The sequence below is a fragment of the Triticum urartu genome, chromosome 1A (genome assembly GCF_056163025.1).
Source record: "Triticum urartu cultivar PI428250 chromosome 1A, HENAU_Tu73, whole genome shotgun sequence".
NCBI lineage: Eukaryota > Viridiplantae > Streptophyta > Magnoliopsida > Poales > Poaceae > Triticum > Triticum urartu.
Window position 1 is genome coordinate 243,859,039 of NC_141873.1, and position 21,404 is coordinate 243,880,442.

General features: G+C 44.1%; 1 protein-coding gene and 1 pseudogene across 1 annotated transcript; both read left to right on the plus strand.

Annotated features, from left to right (window-relative positions):
* The first annotated feature begins 254 nt into the window (after positions 1–254).
* On the plus strand, positions 255–2,151 carry LOC147990712 (uncharacterized; annotated as a pseudogene).
* Positions 2,152–3,921: 1,770 nt separating this feature from the next.
* On the plus strand, positions 3,922–6,124 carry LOC147990713 (uncharacterized). The gene is given in 8 exon segments (XM_087538363.1): positions 3,922–3,952; positions 4,030–4,213; positions 4,215–4,281; positions 4,372–4,665; positions 4,749–4,853; positions 4,958–5,416; positions 5,760–5,852; positions 6,080–6,124. Coding segments are annotated over 8 exon segments (1,278 nt in total).
* The last annotated feature ends 15,280 nt before the right edge of the window (positions 6,125–21,404 follow it).

A 21,404-nucleotide genomic window follows, 5' to 3' on the forward strand; every position in this document is an offset into this window, starting at 1 on the left:
CTCATTCAGCAAGAGGGAATGCTATATTATGTCCTTGTAGAAAATGCTTGAACTGTTGTTGGTTCGAAGCTAGTGATGTGTATGAGCACTTATTATATCATGGGTTTATTATTGGGTACAAAAGATGGATATATCATGGGGAGGCATCATCATCTCTTGCATCTGATAGTGACCATGATCCGGTCCAACCAGATGATGTTCAATAGGAGAATGACCTAGATAATTATGATGAGATGTTCGAAATGATTCAAGATATGGCACACCTAATTGGGGATTTGAGTGATAGTGGCGGCGGGGAGGATCGAATTCACGAGGATGTAGAGCCTGGGAGCGTTGACCCTCTTCTAGAAAAGAAAAATAAGCATGAGGCAGATGCTTTTCAACAATTCATAGCTGATGATAACGAGGAGCTTTATCCAGGATGCACAACCTTTTCAAAACTACGTTTCATTGTTAGGTTACTACATACCAAATCTCTTCGAGGTTGGAGCGATAAAAGCTTTGACATGATGCTAGAGTTGCTAAAAGAGGCCTTCCCAATAGCAAAGCTACCCAAAAACTTTTATGAAGCTAAGAAAATGATAAAATGTCTTGAGCTAGGTTATATTAAAATTCATGCATGTGAGAATGATTGCATTCTTTTTTGGAAGGAGCATGCAGATAAAGATATTTGTCCTACATGCAAAACTTCCCGGTGGAAATCTGAAAAGAACAGCCTTGATGGGAAACGTGTACACAAGGTCCCAAGAAAGGTTCTTCATTATTTTCCAATAAAGAAGAGGCTACAATGCCTGTTCGGGTCCCCGAAGAGTGCAACAGATTGCAAGTGGCATGATGAAGAACACACAAGAGATGGACTAATAAGGCATACATCAGATGCACCTGCTTGGAAGGACTTTGATGCCAAATATCCTAAGTTTGCCGAAGATAGTCGCAACATTAGGCTGCTTATATGTGCTGATGGTTTTAATCCATTTAGGACAATGAATTTATCATATAGTGTTTGGCCTGTTGTAGCAATTTCGTTGAATCTTCCTCCTTGGTTGTGCATGAAGCAACAAAATTTCATCCTATGTCTGCTAATTCCTGGTACATAGTCACCTGGGAGAGATATAGATGTGTTCCTTGAACCACTTATTGATGATTTGAACTCGCTATTTGAGGAGGGTGTTAGAACCTATGATGCCTCGACCGGTAAACCCTTCAACCTCCATGCTGTTGTATTATCAACTACATCTGACCTCCCAGGCTTATGCACTCTATTTGGTATTGTAACCTCGGGTGAATTTGGTTGTCCATTGTGCGGCTCAGAGACTTGCTCTCTTCGGCTGAAGGAAGGCAAGAAATTTTGCTATATGAATCATAGAAGGTTTCTTGATCCAAACCATGAATAGAGATTTGATGAGGACTCCTTTGATGGTGGTGTGGAGTTAGGGGCAGCACCTGTACCACTTACCGGAGAGGAAGTTTTGGCCCTCACTGAAAATATGAAGACTGTTTTTTGGAAAGAACCCTTCCAGGAAAACAACCACCAAGAAGCGCAAGGTTGGCGAACCACCAATAGTTCGGAAAAGAAAATCCATATGGTTTAGGTTGCGATACTGGAAAGACTTGCCGCCGCCTCATAATCTTGATGCAATGCATATTGAAAAGAATGTATGTGAAAACATAATTAACACACTTTTAGGCATGGATAAGAAATCAAAAGATAATTATGCTTCTCGTAAAGATCTAGAGCATCTAGGAATAAGGAAAGCTCTCCAACCTGTCCCAGTTGGTGAAGAATTTGATTTGCCTGCTGCACCCTATGCAATGGTCAATGAAAATAAGAAATTGTTTTGCCAAGTTTTGAAGGGAGCTAGGTTCCCTGATGGTTGTGCATCTGATATACGCCGCAATGTCCTTGTCAAGCAGAAGAAGATCACTGGCTTGAAGAGCCACGACAATCATATTCTTTTGCAGCAATTGCTTCCGCTAGTTGTTCGGAACACACTGCCAAAGGAAGTCACCATTGCATTGGTTCGTGTCAGCAGATTCTTCAAGCAAATATATTCTCCTGGCATTTCCATAAGTGATGTGGAGAAGCTAGAGGGAGAAATAGCTGAGACCTTGTGCATTCTTGAGACCATATTTCTGCCATCATTTTTTTGATCTTATGGTTCACTTGATGGTTCATCTTCCAACCCAAGTGAGGCTATGGGGCCCAGTAAAGTACAGCAGCATGTATCCGGTAGAGAGGTCATCCCTAAACTTATTTTCTGGGTATCATATGGTTTCTTTCCCATCTCCAAAATAATCTGATATATGTTATGTATATACTATATAGGTATAATATGAAGCTAAAGGGGTTTGTTCGTATCAAGAGCCATCCTGAGGGGTCAATTGCATAGGGCTGTGTGTTTGATGAGTCCCTTACATATTGTTCCCGTTATTTACAAGGATGTGAGACTAGATTTAATAGAAAATGCAGAACTGATGTCCCTGAGCCCAATGTATCTACTATGCCATTCTTTACCAACAAGGGTCGATTTTTGGCTGGAAAGCATGTAGTGACCTTGGATCACAAGTCATGGCTGCAAGCACATCGATATGTTTTGTTTAATTATGATAACATAGATCCATACTTGAGGTATGTTATTCTAAGAATTGTTATCATTTGAGCCTATGAACGATATTTGTCATAGTGCTGAACTTTTGTACTTAACTCCTGCAGCAAGTATGATGCCTATTTGTCTTCAATTGGCCATGGGACTAAGTTAGAGATTAGTCGCACTCGCCATGTGAAATTCCATAAGTGGTTTAAATCCCATGTGGCACACCTAATTGTGAATGGCAAAGATATTTCTGAAGAGATTCGAACTTTAGCTAATGGGCCCTTCTCAGCTGCAAGGAAATGTAATAGCTATACCATAGATGGGTACAATTTCCACACAAAGTCCTATGATGAGGGTAGACCTACCCAAAGCAGTGGGGTTGCTCTTGTCTCTCAAATTCTGTCGCCCTCATGTGAATATAGTGAAAATCTTATGGTCACAAATAAAATATATTATGGTGTGATAACCAAAATTCTTAGTTAAATTATAACAACAAAGTATTGTGCTTTTCAAATGTGATTGGGTTGACAACCGTGCACAAGACAAGTGGGTTCAAGTTGATTATTTGGGTGACACACGTGTGAACTTCAAGCATTTACTCAAGTCTGATGAACCTTTTATTTTGGCATCTCAACCAACTCAAGTGTACTATGTGCAAGATGCTCTTGATAAAGATTGGTGTTTTGTTAGAAGTTTTCCACATCCACGAGACCTTTATGATATGTTTGAAGCGGAAGATGGTGCTTATGACCAGCATGATGCACCTAGAGTACCAATCCCTGATCTAGATGCCAATGCAGATCTCAGTGTTGATGTTAGAAATATACCTCGTAGTAGGACAGATATAGATGGAACACTCATTCGTGCAATTCAGCAACCAAAGTGTGTGTCTTTTCCTTACATTTTTTAGTTATATGCTTACCTACTTGACATCTAATGTGTCATTAATTTTCTCTTCAGGAAAAAGAATGGAAAAAGGAAGAGATGAGGACAATGTTCAAGAACGAGAGGAAGAGAGGCTAGCAAGAATTAGAGAAAGAAACATCGAGGACTTTGAACGATTTGGTCGCTTTAGATTTTCAAATATAAATGAAGAAAAGGGAGGCCCAGCTAGTCAGCGACAAACTAAAAGGAAGTAGGTGATATATCATGCTTTTGTTTGGTTGCTGCATCTATTACTTCAGTTTTGAGGCACTTTGATTCATGCTTTGAGTTCATGACAACTTTATACATCATCATGTTTGTTTATTTGTAGAGCACTGCTGAAAAGCCTATTGTTGAAGTAACTCGAGTCCTTAGGTCCCAAACGACTAGAGATGTTGAAGAGATGCCTTGTGACAACATCCAAGAGGATGAAGGTATGTTGCTCTAATATTTGTGCATATAGGCTGTTAGTTAAATGTATGATAGCCTAGTAACTATTGTCCATGTTTAGACCATGAGTTGGGTCAAGAAACAAAAGGGAAGAAGGGCAAAAAGCGCACTAGAATGCATAATGTGTATGATAGATTGGGGATAGTGCCACCAATTCGTGTACAGTACAATGAAGATGGACAACCAGTTGGGGACAATGCCTCGGAGTTTTCTAACTTCATCTCCACACTTGTGAAAAGTAAAATCTCTTAGGCACACTGATTGGTGAAAGGTTGAAGTTGAGCAAAAAATTCAATTATGGACAACCTTAAAGGTATAATATAATGTGCCCATTTATCTAATACATCGCCCTTACATTGTATAATTACACAGGCTTGATACATTTACACATGCTTTAAAACAGATGTATTATGTTGTGGATGACAAACTTAAGGATTGGGTCATGGGAAGCGCTGCCAAGAAATGGAGGGATTTCAAATCAGAGTTGAAGACTTTGTATTTTGATGACAAGACCGATGAGGAACTCCAAGTTGTCCCTGATAATAGAGTTAGCCCAACAGATTGGGAAGAACTCGTTGCCTTTTGGAAAAGTGAAAGAGGGAAGAAGCGTAGACAGCAAGGGAAACAAAACCGAAAGGAGATGGAATTATTGCATAGATTAGGCAATAAAAGTCATGCTCGTGTTTCTCATGAAATGGTACATATAAGTCTTACTTGCACAAATTATTTTGCCATCATTTCTAGATTATTCTGATCTAACTACTTGAAAATAAATGGCAGCATATGAAGAATGGATATCCCCCTCATAGACATGAAGTGTTTATGGAAACACACAAGTGCAAGAAGACCGATGCCCCTTCAAGTGTGGCTGCAGCAAATATGTTTGTAAGTATTTGAAGTAGTTTTAGCAACCTATTTGCTTTGAAGTTATTAGTTGAAGCAACACTACATTATCACTGTGTTAATGAATCATATGTTATGTCTTGTAGAAAAAGATAGGAAATATGGAGAATGAGCGTCCAAAACTTTTGGAAAAAACCATCCAGCAAGGTGACCTCTTCTCTCATGTAACTACAAAGGAGAGGAATGGGTATGTCAGGTGTAAAGGTCTAGGACCAAGTGCTGAAGGTTTGGGCATGCCAGGAACTAGAAAGCTAAAATCAACGAAGCTTCAAATGGCCGAGGAAGAAGCAAAAGAAGCTCAACAAGAAAATGTGCTTCTACATGAGCATGTAGATCAACTCGAGAATGATTTCCAATCAGTAGTTACAAGTCTTAAGGATGAATTTCTGCAAATGAAGAGATTGTTGTTACAATCAAATGCTAGACAAAATGTTGAGTTTAGTCCATGGTATGGCTCGCCCCAGAGGGTAGATGCATATGCATATGGACATGAAGGTGCATATGGACAAGAAGATAGTGTAGGATCTGCCACCCCTACCTTTGAGGTGCGACGAGAGAAGGAGGCAGCAATTTTGCAAAAGAAGACAGAAGGGGCACTTTGCAAAAGAAGGTAGCAGCATTCACTCAGGATTACAATGTCCAATCCCCATTCACTCAGGAATACAATGTCCAATCCCCCCTGCTCAATATGAGGTGTTGCAAGTGAGGGCAGCTGCCATTTCCCAAAAGAAGAAGGCAACAGTGCAACAAGATAAGGATGTGACACTTCATCGAAACAAGATGGCAACATCCCTACGAAAAGAAGTTCCAATCACGCAGAAAAATCATCAGGTCAGGATGGAAAAGAATCACTTCCGCTTATCTAACTTCTTTTTCATTATTCCTCAGAAAGGAAGGGATGTGATACTTTATAATGTTTACCGGGATCATAATAGCCCCATGGCAAAAGCTACAATTCTATCAGTTAATCGGAGAGAGGAGGTAGGTGGTCAGGAGCTTGGCTCTCAATATTGTAAGGTTGTCGTGAACTATGTAATAAAAAGGGATGCTATTCTGCCTCGTGGTGTTGGGGACATGACAACCATGGGGCAAGCTCAAGGGCGATGTATCGCATGGCCTTACAAGCATGTAAGCTTGGGTTCTTTTGCTAAATTTACAATGACTATCATGGTTGATTGCTTAATACTCTTTTTCTTCTATGTATGTAGTTGGAAGTGGACAAGTCAATGGCAAATGCAGCAATGCGACCATAAGCACGCTGAGGAGCTAATATACATATTTCTCTTACCATATTGGGTTACTAGAAAGGCTAAGCTCCCATGAGCTGTTCTTTTGGACATAGACTTTCCTGCATTCGATGCTTTCTCACAAAGGATGTAAATGTAGGGCCCATAGCTGTCGAGTTTAGTGATCAGTACACACATATGTGACATAAATATGAAATTATGGTTGAGCTACAGTACTGTACTTTTTGTTTACAATTGCAAGTCTTCTTTCTTTTTCTTTGTAGATAGAGAAAGTCGCTCCTTTATTCCTTTTACCAAAAAATGCCAACAGTTGAGCACATTAGATCAATATACACATCTTTTGCACCACACAACAACAATAATAATTTTGCTGGTTAAAATACATAAACATTACAATCAGAACTTACAACCTTGATTTTTTTGCCTGTTCAACCATTTTTGTTGTAGACCATTGTATACAAATAATCTATTTCAAGAGTCATAATTAGATAGCCAACAAAACAACTTTGGTAGTATATGAATATCAAGCTTCCCCTGTCCAGTGGCGTTAAGCCCCTTTGAATATTTGGGTGAGACTACATATATGGTAATCTTTCAAACCTCCCTGTACAAAGTGTACTGGTGGCCATTCTTTATTTTCAGTGCATGTGTCCATTGTCCAGTGGTGTTATACTTTGCAAAGTCTAGAATAATTAGTTACTTACTGTACTATTATATATTATTACGTCTTCATAGATTGTGCTCTTGGAATGTAGCATCATGTACATGCATGTGTTCAGTCTAAGTGTTTTACATGGAAGAGTATATGATTTAGTTTGCATCCAGTACCTAAACATGTGAAATGTAAATTGGCATTCAAACTACACATTATATACTCCTTTTACAACTCAACTCAGGTTCCTGTTTTGTCATATTTGCCCATGGAAGAATTTTGAATATGCACGTCAAAGAATTCATGTTTGATATAATTATGTATTATTCCTTGCTATGTCATAATCCTTAATGTGTTCATTTAAAATCTGAAACAAGAGCTTCATTTTGAGTTTTCGGTCCGTTGCAGGTTTCCCAAACATACACAGCAAGTTGGTGGTTTCAAAGATCTACAAGCAGTTGAAGATCTGGAAGACCTTCAATTTTCAGTGTTGGGATGATAATGTAATATGTTTGTTGAACCTGGAGACTTAGCTCTGCCCATTTTGGTGGCTGTTAAGCCACTATATGGCCACTTCCCCTTTTGTGGCACAACTTTATTTTTGGTTATGTGGCATATCTAGAAACTGTTTGTTAAACCTGGAGACTAGCTCTGCCCATTTTGGTGGCTGTTAAGCCACTTCCCCTTTTGTGGCACAACTTCATTTGGTTATGTGCCATCTCGAAATATATATATGTACTCGTTATATTTGCTTCCTATGTTTATCGAATGAAGTATGAGGCCTAAATATAACTCTGATTGAAGTGTATGCATAAATTGTGTGATGTCCTGATTTGCTAAAACATTGTGCATGGATATTAAATTAGACATTGTGAATTGTTATTAAATTATAGGTATATGCTGCCCAAAATTCTATTTTATCAATGTGATGGCATACAAACTGCCGGGCCAACAAGTTTTTACCGGCAGTTGCATTGCCGATAACAAAAATCCCTTTGCGCTAAGGAACCTGCCGGGAGAAAACTAACTGCCGGGAAATACGTACGTAACGGTAGTTAAACTGCCGGGAGATATCTATCTGCCAGGAGAAGTAATCCCCAACAGCCGTTCTCGTGGCGGTTCTATCTGCCAGGAGAACTACCATCTCGGCAGTCATTATGCCGTTTTAAGAGCTTTCTCCTGGCAGATTACATGCCATTACATCGGTGTTGTGGTGTAGTGGCTCTAGGGGCCAGATGTCCGGGGTCATGGCTGGATGTCCGAGGCCTGGGAGGTGTTCTTGACTCCTTCCGTTGGTTCTCTTCATCCGTGAACTTGGGGACTTGTTCATCGTCACGTGCATCTTCGGGAGGGTCCTCTTGGTACCTGATCATGCACAACATCTCGGATTTAGGTAGTAGCCATGTCTCGAGGGGATCATATGCGATATCACTAAGGAGAGAAGTCACCTCAGTCTCGAGAGCTCTAGCTCTAGCTCAAGTCATAGGTCCTCTTGGCACTTCGTGAGACGATGGTAGGTCCATGGGGATGACCGTAGGATGCTCCGCATCATACGATCAGAGACCCTTTGAAGAAGCTGTGTGCGATGCATTAATCACAAGTAGGGATGTAAAAAAACCATCAAAAAAGGTGCAAAACGTTTGCGATGGCAGAGCCATCAAACACGGTTCAGATTTTAGTTGCGTGTGCGATTCAGGGTACACGATTAACCCATTCGAACAGTTTGCGATGAGGCAGAACTATAGAAACGGGCAGCCATATCAATGTGTGTGCGATATACAACATACAGTTCGCTCTGATGAACTGTTTACTATTAGAGAGTGCAACAGAAACAGTTAGCAAAATCAAGGTGTGTGTGATATAGGACATATGGTTCACTCAGATGAACTGTTTTTGATTAGCAAACACAACAGAAACGGTTCAACTTAACAAGATATGTGTGATACGTGGTGTCGGTGTCAAAACCGGCGGATCTCGGGTAGGGGGTCCCGAACTGTGCATCTAAGGCGGATGGTAACAGGAGGCAGGGGACATGATGTTTACCCAGGTTCGGGCCCTCTTGGCGGAGGTAGTACCCTACGTCCTGCTTGATTGATATTGATGATATGAGTATTACAAGAGTTGATCTACCACACGATCATAGAGGCTAAACCCTAGAAGCTAGCCTATGGTATGATTGTATGATGTCCTACAGACTAAACCCTTCCATTTATATAGACACCGGAGGGGCTAGGGTTACACAAAGTCGGTTACAAGGGAGGAGATCTACATATCCGTATTGTGAAGCTTGCCTTCCACGCCAAGGAAAGTCCCATCCAGACACGGGATGAAGTCTTCAATCATGTATCTTCATAGTCCAACAGTTCGGCCAAAGGATATAGTTCGGCTATCCAGAGACCCCCTAATCCAGGACTCCCTCAGTAGCCCCTGAACCAGGCTTCAATGACGATGAGTGGCGTATAGTTTTGTCTTCGGCATTGCAAGGCGGGTTCCTCCACCGAATACTCCATAGAAGATTTTGAACACAAGGATAGTGTCCGGCTCTGCAAAACAAGTTCCACATACCACCGTAGAGAGAATAATATTTCCACAAATCTAATCTGCTGACACGTTTTGACAGCATGACATCACGTCATGGCCTGGTCATTATTCGAACCGTTTTACTGCACATATCGCGAGGCGGTTTTCTTGACACGTCTTGTCAAAGCAGAGATCATGTCCCCCTTATTACGGGATTCTCATCAATACGGACGTGGGTAACCCAATCGTGCATGTTAGTATGACTCCTCGATTTTAGGCAAGTCCCAAACGACCACGAGGAGGACGCTTGATATTCACCTTCTTTATAAAGAGGCCAAGGCCTGTCCTTTTTTCCCTCTCGTGCTCATTCGAATCCTTCCCCCACCTCGACTTCCAACACCCAAGGCTCAGGTCAGGCGCTTCGGACCTTCAACCATGTCCGGATCCAACCTCCATGGTCGGTGGATGCCTTCCTCTGTCACAGAGGAGGACATCAAGAAGCTGAGAGAGGCCAGGTATCTGACCGCCGAAATCTCGCACAGGCTGCCCGCCCGAGGGCAGGTCATCCCCACTCCCAAACCCAACGAGAGTGTTGTGTTCATCTCTCACTTCCTCCGAGGGCTAGGCCTCGCTTTAGATCCCTTTGTTAGGGGGCTCATGTTCTTTTATGGGCCGGATTTCCATGATCTGGCCCCGGATTCCCTCCTTCACATTTCGTCGTTCATCATCGTGTGTGAGGCCTTCCTCTGCATTACCCCACACTTCGGCCTGTGGCTCAAGACTTTCAATGTGAAGCCAAATATGATCGAGGGGCGGCATGCAGAGTGCGGAGGTGCTGTAATAAGCAAAAGCGCTGATGCTCCATGGCCATAGGGTTCCTTCCCAGATGTGTCCAGTTTGTGGCGGCGGGAGTGGTTTTATGTCACAGCTCCCCGAAGTGCCAAGTGGGTATCCGCCCCTGCCTTTCGCTCGGGCCCCCCACCACAACTGACGTCATTGATCAGCAAAGGGCTGAACTGGGGGCCGGCAAATAATGTGCCGATATTGCGGAGTCGCATCCGAGATCTCCTTGAGAGAGATATCAGCTTGGTCATGGTAATGCAAGTCATGCTAGTTCGTCGAGTCCAGCCTTGCAAACGTCGACCCCTCCGTATGTGGGAATTCAACCCGGAAGGACCATGAACTATTCAGCACTTCCTCGGCATGACGCTCGAAGAGATGTAAAAATTGTTCTTCAGACCCCAAATAGAGTGTCCAGACACCACCGAGGATGCGGGTCTGAGCTGTAATCGCCCCGATACCCAAGTAAGTAATCCCATGGCCGAACATGCTGTCCTTTTATTTATCATAACATCATTCTGAAAAGTCGCTCTTTGACCAGGACTGGACAACCAAGGCGAAGATGATCAGGTGTTCGGCCCCCCTTCCCGAGGGCCTGGCCAATCCCGTACTAGACAGGATGCTCGAGCCGGCGCCCTATCAGGCGCCCTCAAGGGAAGATAAAGGGGGGAATACAGAGGCCGAAAGCGGGCCTCGCTCACTATTCGTCCAAACTGGGGGAATTAGCGCCTCCGTGAAGGAGGATAACCAGGGAGAAGAATCTGACATTCCCTCTCCCCAAGGAAGGAAGAGGAACACCTCTGAAGACCCGGAAACAAAGGTTTTCAAACGGGGGAAGAAATCTTCGCCAGAGGATCCCGTCTTGGAGGGTACTCTTGCCGCACAGTACCCGCAAGGGGATCATCCCTCGACCGAGCTGTAAGTAAACAAAAAGTACTTAATAGTGAAAATATCCTACCTTACTTCTGAAGACAGTAACCGAAGCTTATATCTTGTAGTTCGGATCGTAGCCCTTCTTGACAGAGTTCGTCTCTGGGGGATCTTCTTCCGGAGATGATGGAGAGCGAAACACCTCCCCCTGCCACCCCGCCTCATGAGGCGTGCGACCCTGAAGTGTCGTCGCAGAGGGTTTCTCCTGATCCGCCAAGACCAGACGGTAATCCTTTGGCCACCCGGAGTCCTCAGTATTCGGCTCCTAAAGAGAGCAACAGAAAGAGTCCGGAACCGTACAGTGTGTGGTCGGACGCACTGAATGATCTTCTGGAGCAAGCGGCCATCTCAGAAGTGCATCGTACGCTAATGGGTACCGCAATTGAAAGGATTTCATCCGCCAAAAGCGGGTTGCATGAAGCTTTTATGAGCCTGCTGAATGGCTTTGAGGTATGTGAAATAATGTATGTTTTTGATAGTACCGCACACGCTAGGTGTGCCCTATGCAGATAGTAGCCCCTGAGACTCTGGTTGACGTCGAAAACGGCGGAAAACAGAGGATCATAGTCCCAGGTAATAACCAGACCGCCTTTATGTGCAGGTGGCTGAAGGTCCGGTGGCTAACCGGACTGATGAGTTTGCCGAGCTAAAGCGGCAACTTGATGTGGCAGATGCCGACATCGTGCTTGTCAACAAGCGGCTTGACGAGGCACAGGGTAAGTGATTTCTCTGGTGATCAACATATAGTAAGAGGAGCATGATGTCGGTATCTTAATATGTTGTGACTGCAGATGGAGCTGCCACCGTGGAGACCCTTCGGGCTAAGCTTGCCCGAGCCAAGGAACAAGCAAGGAATAGAGATGCGACCGCTCTAAAGGCGGTTGAAGAGCTGAGGGCCGAACAGGCCGCGCATTGCCGGAGCAAGGAAAGAGTAGCCAAGATGGCCGTTGAGTTGAAAGATACCGCTGACCGTTACCAGCTTCTTGAAAAAGAAAGCAGAGCGAAGGCGACGGACCTGGAAAAGGCCATGGTAGCTGATAACCCACAAGTATAGGGTATCAATTGTAGCCTCTTTCGATAAGTAAGAGTGTCGAACCCAATGAGGAGCTAAAGGTAGAACAAATATTCCCTCAAGTTCTATTGACCACCGATACAACTCTACGCACGCTTGACGTTCGCTTTACCTAGAACAAGTATGAAACTAGAAGTACTTTGTAGGTGTTGTTGGATAGGTTTGCAAGATAATAAAGAGTACGTAAATAAAAAGTAGGGGCTGTTTAGATAAAGAAACAATAAAGTAAATATAGCGAGTGTGGAAAAGTGGTGGTAGGAGTTGTGAAATTGCCCCTAAGCAACTGACTACTTTACTAGACCGATAGCAAGTATTATGTGGGAGAGGCCACTGCTAGCATGCCATCCCTTACTTGGAATTCTATGCACTTATGATTGGAACTATTAGCAAGCATCTGCAACTACTAATGTTCATTAAGGTAAAACCCAACCATAGCATTAAGATATATTGGTCCCCCTTCAATCCCGTATGCATCAATTTCTATGCTAGGTTGAAGCTTCTGTCACTCTTGCCCTCCAATACATAGTCCTATCAACATACAACTAACCCTATGGTGTGATCCACGCGCGCGCTCATATGATGGGCACCAAAGGACAGCAACATAACCACAAGCAAATTAAATCAATCATAGCAATTCATCAACCACCGATAGGACAACGGAAATCTACTCAGACATCATAGGATGGCAACACATCATTGGATAATAATATGAAGCATAAAGCACCATGTTCAAGTAGAGGGTACAGTGGGTTGCGGGAGAGTGGACCACTGTAGATAGAGGGGGGAAGGTGATGGAGATGTTGGTGAAGATGGCGGAGGTGTTGGTGAAGATCGCGGTGATGATGATGATGGCCACGGTGGCGTTCCGGTGCCACTGGAGGAGAGGGGGAGAGGGGCCCCCTTCTTCCTCTTCTTCCTTGACCTCCTCCCTAGATGGGAGAAGGGTTTCCCCTCTGGTCCTTGGCCTCCATGGCATGGGAGGGGTGAGAGCCCCTCCGAGATTGGATCTATCTCTCTGTTTCTCTATGGTTCTGCGTTCTCCTGTGGCTCTGTTTCACCGTTTCGTATATATATGGAGATCCGTAACTCCGATTGGCCTGAAACCTTCGCCATGATTTTTTTTCCGAATATTAGCTTTCTTGCGGCAAAAGAAGAGCGTCAACCACCTTACGGTGGGCTCACGAGGGTAGGGGGCGCGCCCTAAGGGGGGGCGTGCCCCCTGCCTCGTGACCACCTCGGGCACTAGTTCGCGTTGATTTTCCAAAAATAAGCTCCGTCCGTTTTTATCCCGTTTGGATTCCGTTTGATATGGATAGTCTGCGAAACCAAAAACATGCAACAGACAGGAACTGGCACTGGGCACTGGATCAATATGTTAGTCCCAAAAATAATATAAAAAGTTGCCAAAAAGTATATGAAATTGAATAATATTGGCATGGAACAATCAAAAATTATAGATACGACAGAGACGTATCAGCATCCGCAAGCTTAATTCCTGCTCGTCCTCGAGTAGGTAAATGATAAAAAAATATAATTTTTGATGTGGAATGCTACCTAGCATAATCTTGATCATATGTCTAATCATGGCATGAATATTAAGATACTAGTGATTCAAAGCAATAATCTATCGTTTGACATAAAGACAATAATATTTCAAGCATACCAACCAAGCAATTATGTCTTATTGAAATAACTTAGCCAAAGAAAGCTCATCCCTACAAAATCATATAGTCTGGCTATGCTCCATCTTCACCACACAAAGCATTCACATCATGCACAACCCTGATGACAAGCCAAGCAATTGTTTCATACTTTTGATGTTCTCAAACCTTTTCAACTTTCATGCAATACATGAGCGTGAGCCATGGACATAGCACTATAGGTGGAATAGAATATGATGGTGGGGTTATGTGGAGAAGACAAAAAAGGAGAAAGTCTCACATCAACTAGGCGTATCAACGGGCTATGGAGATGCCCATTAATAGATATCAATGTGAGGAGTAGGGATTGCCATGCAACAGATGCACTAGAGCTATAAGTATATGAAAGCTCAAACTGAAACTAAGTGGGTGTGCATCCAACTTGCTTGCTCATGAAGACCTAGGGCATTTGAGGAAGCCCATCGTTGGAATATACAAGACAAGTTCTATAATGAAAATTCCCACTAGTATATGAAAGTGATAACTCAAGGGACTCTCTATATGAAGAACATGGTGCTACTTTGAAGCACAAGTGTGGTAAAAGGATAGTAACATTGCCCCTTTTTTCGCAGGCTTCTTTGGCCCCCCTTTTTTTATTTAGGCTTCTTTGGCCTCTCTTTTTTTGGGCAATGCTCTAATAATGATGATCATCACACTTCTATTTACTTACAACTCGATACTAGAACAAAGATATGACTCTATATGAATGCCTCCGGCGGTGTACCGGGATGTGCAATGATCTAGCGTAGCAATGACATCAAAAAATGGACAAGCCATGAAAACATCATGCTAGCTATCTTACGATCATGCAAAGCAATATGACAATGAATGCTCAAGTCATGTATATGATGACAACGAAAGTTGCATGGCAATATATCTCGGAATGGCTATGGAAATGCCATGATAGGTAGGTATGGTGGCTGTTTTGAGGAAGGTATATGGTGGGTTTATGGTACCGGTGAAAGTTGCGCAGTACTAGAGAGGCTAGCAATGGTGGAAGGGTGAGAGTGCGTATAATCCGTGGACTCAACATTAGTCATAAAGAACTCACATACTTATTGCAAAAATCTATTAGTCATCGAAACAAAGTACTACGCGCATGCTCCTAGGGGGATAGATTGGTAGGAAAAGACCATCGCTCGTCCCCGACCGCCACTCATAAGGAAGACAATCAATAAACACCTCATGCTCCGAGTTCGTTACATGTATTCCCATTGTAAAAACAATATCTTATTGAATTATGAAGGCTGTGTTTATACTTTTGCCTGAAAGTATTATGATGCCTCATGTGCGGCCGTTTATGTATATAAGTATATAACCTGAAAGTTTGCAGTTGTCGGCTTCAGCCCCCACGCATATAATGCGGGGGTGTTCGCAAAAAACGCGTTTTCACACTTGATCCAACGTCTTGGTCCGTTAAGGAGGTGGTAGCGCAGCGAACGAGGCAATCAGACTATATTGCTTTAACACTTTCACTTAGCCATAGGAGTTTGACTGCGGGACTACTAGATAACCCCTGGTACCTCCGCGCTCATCCGAATACGGGGCGCGTACGTACATGACCGGGAAACGGCCCTTCGTTAATGCGGAGGAATCCCGAAGATTCCGCTAAGTCATCGAGTGGTTGACTAGTCTCATGTTGTATCATGACAGTCAGTTTTCGGCTTTCTCTACTGAGGTGCTCATCCGGATGAACCAGGGCACAATCGCAGTAGTTCTCCCAGTGCTACCTTAGCCGATATAGCGGAACGTAAGGTACCAAAACATGGGAGCCGGGCAAACCCAACATTTGACCAAAGACATGATTCGGAGCAGATGCATATAAGGCCAAACTCGTGACGCCGAACACTCCCAAAGGTATTCGGTCTTTATAACATATGCTGGGCTGAATAATGCCCTTAATAATAAACCCCGAGTGTCCAGGTACGTGCAATGTCCTGACGTGGCCACATGCCAATAACGTCAGCATCCTTCTCGGTTGTATTGAGTATCCGAAGGATGTGAACAACAAGAGATAGTAAAAAAGGTTTACGCATGGTCTTAATCCGAAAAGAAACCTTTGAGTGGGTCCCTACTGCACGTCTGCGCCTGTGTCTCCGTTGTGCCATGTCCTGGACGGGTGTAGCACGATTGTCATCTGTAAAAGAGAAGAACTTAGGTGAAAGTTGTCGTGCAAGAAAATTGGTTATTATCAATAAACCATTAAAACTCAAGATAAGTCAAGTTGAGCCGAGCTAGCCCTGATTACACGCGGGAAGCCCCTGGTACCATTTATGATGGTTTAACCATCAAACCAATCTTATGTATTTGTAGTGATGCGCCGGACTCGTCTAACCGTGTCTGTGGTCTTGACGACCTATCATTTATTCTGGTTGGTGAGGCCGTCTAGTGCTCGGCTGTTAAGGCCGCCGCACCTTCTTCCGCGCGTAGAGAACGCTCAATATTTCCACTAACTGTGATGATGCCGCGTGGACCGGGCATCTTAAGCTTGAGAGAAGCATAATGTGGTACTGCATTAAAACGAGCAAAAGCCACTCTTCCGAGTAGTGCTTGATAGCCACTTCGGAATGGAGCGATGTAGAAAGTTAACTTTTCGCTTCGGAAGTTGTCGGGAGAACCGAATACAACCTCTAGTAATAGAGAGCCCGTACACTAGGCCTCTGGGCCTGGTATTACTCCTTGAAGGTAGTATTACTGTGGCTTATTTTTGCCAGGTCTATCCCCATTTTGCGGACTGTGTCCTGATATATCAGATTTAGAGCACTACCGCCGTCCATAAGGACTCGTGTGAGATGGTATCCATTTATTGTTGGGTTTAACACCAAGGCAGCCAATCCTTCATGTCGGATGCTTGTCGCGTGATCTCCGTGATCAAAGGTGATTGGGCAGGCCGACCAGGGGTTGAACTTAGGGGTGACGGGCTCTATGGCGCGTATGTCTCGGAGTGCATGTTTGCTTCTCCTCTTTGTCACATGGATCATGTTTACTGTCTTAACTTCTGGTGGGAATTTTTTCTGTCCTCCAGTGCTTTGCTGTTGAGGTTTGTCCTCGTCTTTGCTTGGTGTCTCCCCCCCCTTGTGTTCGGCGTTTAGCTTACCGGCCTCCTTGAAGACCCAGCATTCTCTGTGGGTGTGGTTTGCAGGCTTATCGGGGGTGCCATGAATCTGACATAGTTTTTCAAGAATCCTGTTTGGCCCGGACGGTCCATCGCCATTGAAAGGCTTTTTCCGCTGACCTGGTTGAGAGCCCCTGAATCCGGCGTTTACCGCCGTATTATCTGGGCTATCGTCTTTATTTCGACGCTTGTTTTTGTTGCGTCGTGGTTTTCCGTTGCCATCCCTGACTTCGGATGTGCTTGGGTCGCTGGTGCTACTGCGGGCTAACCAGCTATCTTCGCCCGCGCAAAAGCGGGTCATGAGGCTTGTCAGGGCTGCCATTGTTCTCGGTTTTTCTTGGCCGAGGTGTTTGGCGAGCCATTCGTCTCGGACGCTGTGTTTGAAAGCTGCTAAGGCTTCGGCGTCCGGACAGTCGACGATTTGGTTCTTCTTAGTGAGAAACCTGTTCCAAAGTTTTCAGGCTGACTCTCCGGGCTGTTGAATTATATGACTTAAACCGTCTGCATCCGAAGGTCGGACATAGGTCCCTTGAAAATTAGCACAAAAAGCGTCCTCGAGCTCCTCCCAACTTCCAATTGAGTTTTCAGGGAGGCTTTTCAGCCAGTGCTGAGCTGGTCCTTTAAGCTTGAGGGGAAAGTATTTGATGGCATGGAGATCGTCTCCACGAGCCATATGGATGTCGAGGATGAAGTCCTCAATCCATACCCCAGGGTCTGTGGTTCCGTCGTACACCTCTATGTTCACTGGCTTGAATCCTTCTGGGAATTCGTGATCCAACACCTCATCGGTGAAACATGGGGGTGTGCGGCACCCCTGTATTTGGATGTATCATGGCGTTCAGTCGTTGTAGTGCTCGATTTTGATTTTGTGCCGGAGCACGCTTCCTAGATCCATAGATGGATCTGGTCATACTGGATTTTTGCCGCAAGTCCTCACATAGATCTGTAGGATCGAAAGTATGTCTAGAGGGGGGGTGATTAGACTACTTGACCAAATAAAAACTTAACCTTTTCCCAATTTTAGTTCTTGGCAGATTTTAGCTATTGTAGGAGAAGTCAAGCAATCATCACATAATTCAAGCAAGCATGCAAAGAGTATATTGGCAGCGGAAAGTAAAGCATGCAACTTGCAAGAATGTAAAGGGAAGGGTTTGGAGAATTCAAACGCAATTGGAGACACGGATGTTTTTCCCGTGGTTCGGATAGGTGGTGCTATCCTACATCCACGTTGATGGAGACTTCAACCCACGAAGGGTAACGGTTGCGCGAGTCCACGGTGGGCTCCACCCACAAAGGGTAATGGTTGCGCGAGTCCACGGAGGGCTCCACCCACGAAGGGTCCTCGAAGAAGCAACCAACCACGAAGGGTCCACGAAGAAGAAACCTTGTCTATCCCACCATGGCCATCGCCCATGAAGGACTTACCTCACTAGTGGTAGATCTTCACGAAGTAGGCGATCTCCTTGCCCTTACAAACTCCTTGGTTCAACTCCACAATCTTGTCGGAGGCTCCCAAGTGACACCTAGCCAATCTAGGAGACACCACTCTCCAAGAAGTAACAAATGGTGTGTAGGTAATGAACTCCTTGCTCTTGTGCTTCAAATGATAGTCTCCCCAACACTCAACTCTCTCTCATAGGATTTGGATTTTGTGGAAAGAAGCTTTGAGTGGAAAGCAACTTGGGGAAGGCTAGAGATCAAGATTCATATGGTAGGAATGGAATATCTTGGTCTCAACACATGAGTAGGTGGTTCTCTCTCAGAACATATGAGTTGGAATTGTGTATGTGTTCTGATGGCTCTCTCCATGAATGAAGAGGAGGTGGAGGGGTATATATAGCCTCCACACAAAATCCAACCATTACACACAATTTTCCAATCTCGGTGGGACCGAATCAACAAACTCGGTCGGACCGAAAAGGTAAACCTAGTGACCGTTTGAGATTTTCGGTGGGACTGACATGCAACTCGGTAGGACCGATATGGTTAGGGTTTGGGCATAACGTAATCTCAGTGAGACCGATTACACAAACTCGGTGAGACCGATTTTGGTAATTAGCTAACCAGAGAGTTGGTCAGGCAAACTCGGTGGGACCGATTTGCTCTTTCGGTGAGACCGAAAAGTTACAAAAAGGAAACACTGAATTTACATTGCAATCTCGGTGGGACCGATTCGCTCTTTCAGTGAGACCGAAAAGTTACGAAAGGGAAACAGAGAGTTTGCAATCCCATCTCGGTGAGACCGAGATCCCTATCGGTAGAACCGAATTGCTAGGGTTTGGCAGTGGCTTATGACAAGTGAAACTCGGTGGCGCCGGATAGAAAGAATCGGTAGGACCGAGTTTGGCTTAGGGTTTAGGTCATATGTGGATATGGGAAAGTAGTTGAGGGTTTTGGAGCATATCACTAAGCACATGAAGCAAGAGGCTCATTAAGCAACACCTCGTCCCTCCTTGATAGTATTGGCTTTTCCTAAAGACTCAATGTGATCTTGGATCACTAAAATATAAAATGAAGAGTCTTGAGCTTTTGAGCTTGAGCCAATCCTTTGTCCTTAGCATTTTGAGGGTTCCACCTTCACATCCATTCCATGCCAATCATTGAGCTTTCCTGAAATAGTCATCTTGGAATAGCATTAGCTCAATGAGCTATATGTTGTTATGAATTACCAAAACCACCTAGGGATAGTTGCACTTTCAATCTCCCCCTTTTTGGTAATTGATGACAACATATAGATCAAAGCTTCGACAAATGATAATAAGCATGAAATATATCGTCGCTTTGAGAAGTATGTGACAAGTAAGAGGTCCCCCTAAATTTGTGCATATTTAAAATTTGCTTTGGACTGCAAATGCACAAAGAGTTAGAGTCATGGGTTACTCTTCCATGTCACATACATCTTGGTGGAGCGCTTAATAGTGAATGATAAGAATGAAATACATGCACTCATCACCAAGAATAGTGAATGATCACATAAGATAGATAAGATAATAGCATTAAGCAAACATTAAGTGTAGCTTATGATCAAACACATGATCATCATTGTCTCACAGATAACGGCATAGTATCTCAAGCACTCAAAAGCAAACAAAGTTCGAAAAACCACCAAATAAAACAAGAGAGAATAAAAGCAACACTCTCTCTCGAAGCCTATGATCTATACATTTTCTCCCCCTTTGGCAACAAGTTACCAAAAAGTTCCTAGAAAATGCATAGTGCTAAGTCGACACTCAGGCTTGATCTTCAGGTGGTGGTGGAGTCCGGAGCACTCCAAGGACGAAGCCTTCTGTAGACGTGGTCGGAGTCGAGGCTGAAGTGGACGCTGGAGCTGGTGGAACTGAGGCTGTAGCTGGTGCAGACGTGGTGGCTCTGGGGTCAGCAACTAGCACTGCAGACGACCTCGGACCTCGTGGCACTCTGGCAAAGGCATTAGTTGTAGTCTTGCCTCTCCTCTCATGCATGTCATCCTGGAGCTGCTCCACTGCAGTCTGAATCTCTGTCACCTTGACATCCAAGTCATAGAACTTTTGTTCCATGATCCTCTCTAAGCTCTACTGATTCTGAGTTAGGGTGGCTAGTCCTTGCTCAATCCGCAGGGTGGATGTAATCAAGTAACCAAGCTGCTCTTGTTTGGTTTTCAGGAAATATTCAGATGCCTCCTCTTGAGTTGGCATCTTGGCAGCTTTCTCCTTCCTTGCCTTCTCCTTCTTGGCTTGTGCTTGGGCAGATGATGGCTCTATGGGAGTGGGCTTCTCAGTTGAAGCTCTGGCCTTTGACATAGGCTGCCTGCCTGCTGGCCTTTTGATCTTTAACCCTGGCTTTGTGCCCTATGCTGGCTCAACTCTCTTGGAAGTTGCTTCCTCTTCTGCCACATAGTCCTCATCCTCTGATTCTGAGGTTCTTTTCTTTCTCTGTCTGGTGGCAGCTTTAGGCAGATTGCTAGGAGTACTTCTGTTGCCATCATCTGAAGAACTTGAGGGACTAGTGCCCTCACTCATCTGCACTTGTTGTTCTGACACATTCTGGCTGTCACTCTGATCTGACATGATGAACAAGCTGTCTACTGACCCTGTGAATAGTTTATAGATGAGGTAGAATAGATGAGCATCACAAAATGCAGAGATTTTTGCAAAAGAATAATTCAAAAACTTAGTTTTAGGTTCCCACTAAAATCATCTCGGATCTACCGATTTTTAAACTCGGTGATACCGAAGCAGTTTTGGAACCTAAACTAGTGAACTCGGTCAGACCGAGTCACAGTTCGGTGGCACCGAGACTGCTAGGGTTTCACAAAGTTCCAAAGTCGGTCACACCGATAAGTAATTCTAGGTCAGACCGAGTCTCACTTGTGCAATGGCATAAGCCAAATCGGTGGGACCGAGTTTTTCAACTCGGTGGGTCCGAGATGGTTTCGGCGGAAACCTAACCCTAAAATTTTTCGAATTAAACCTAATCTA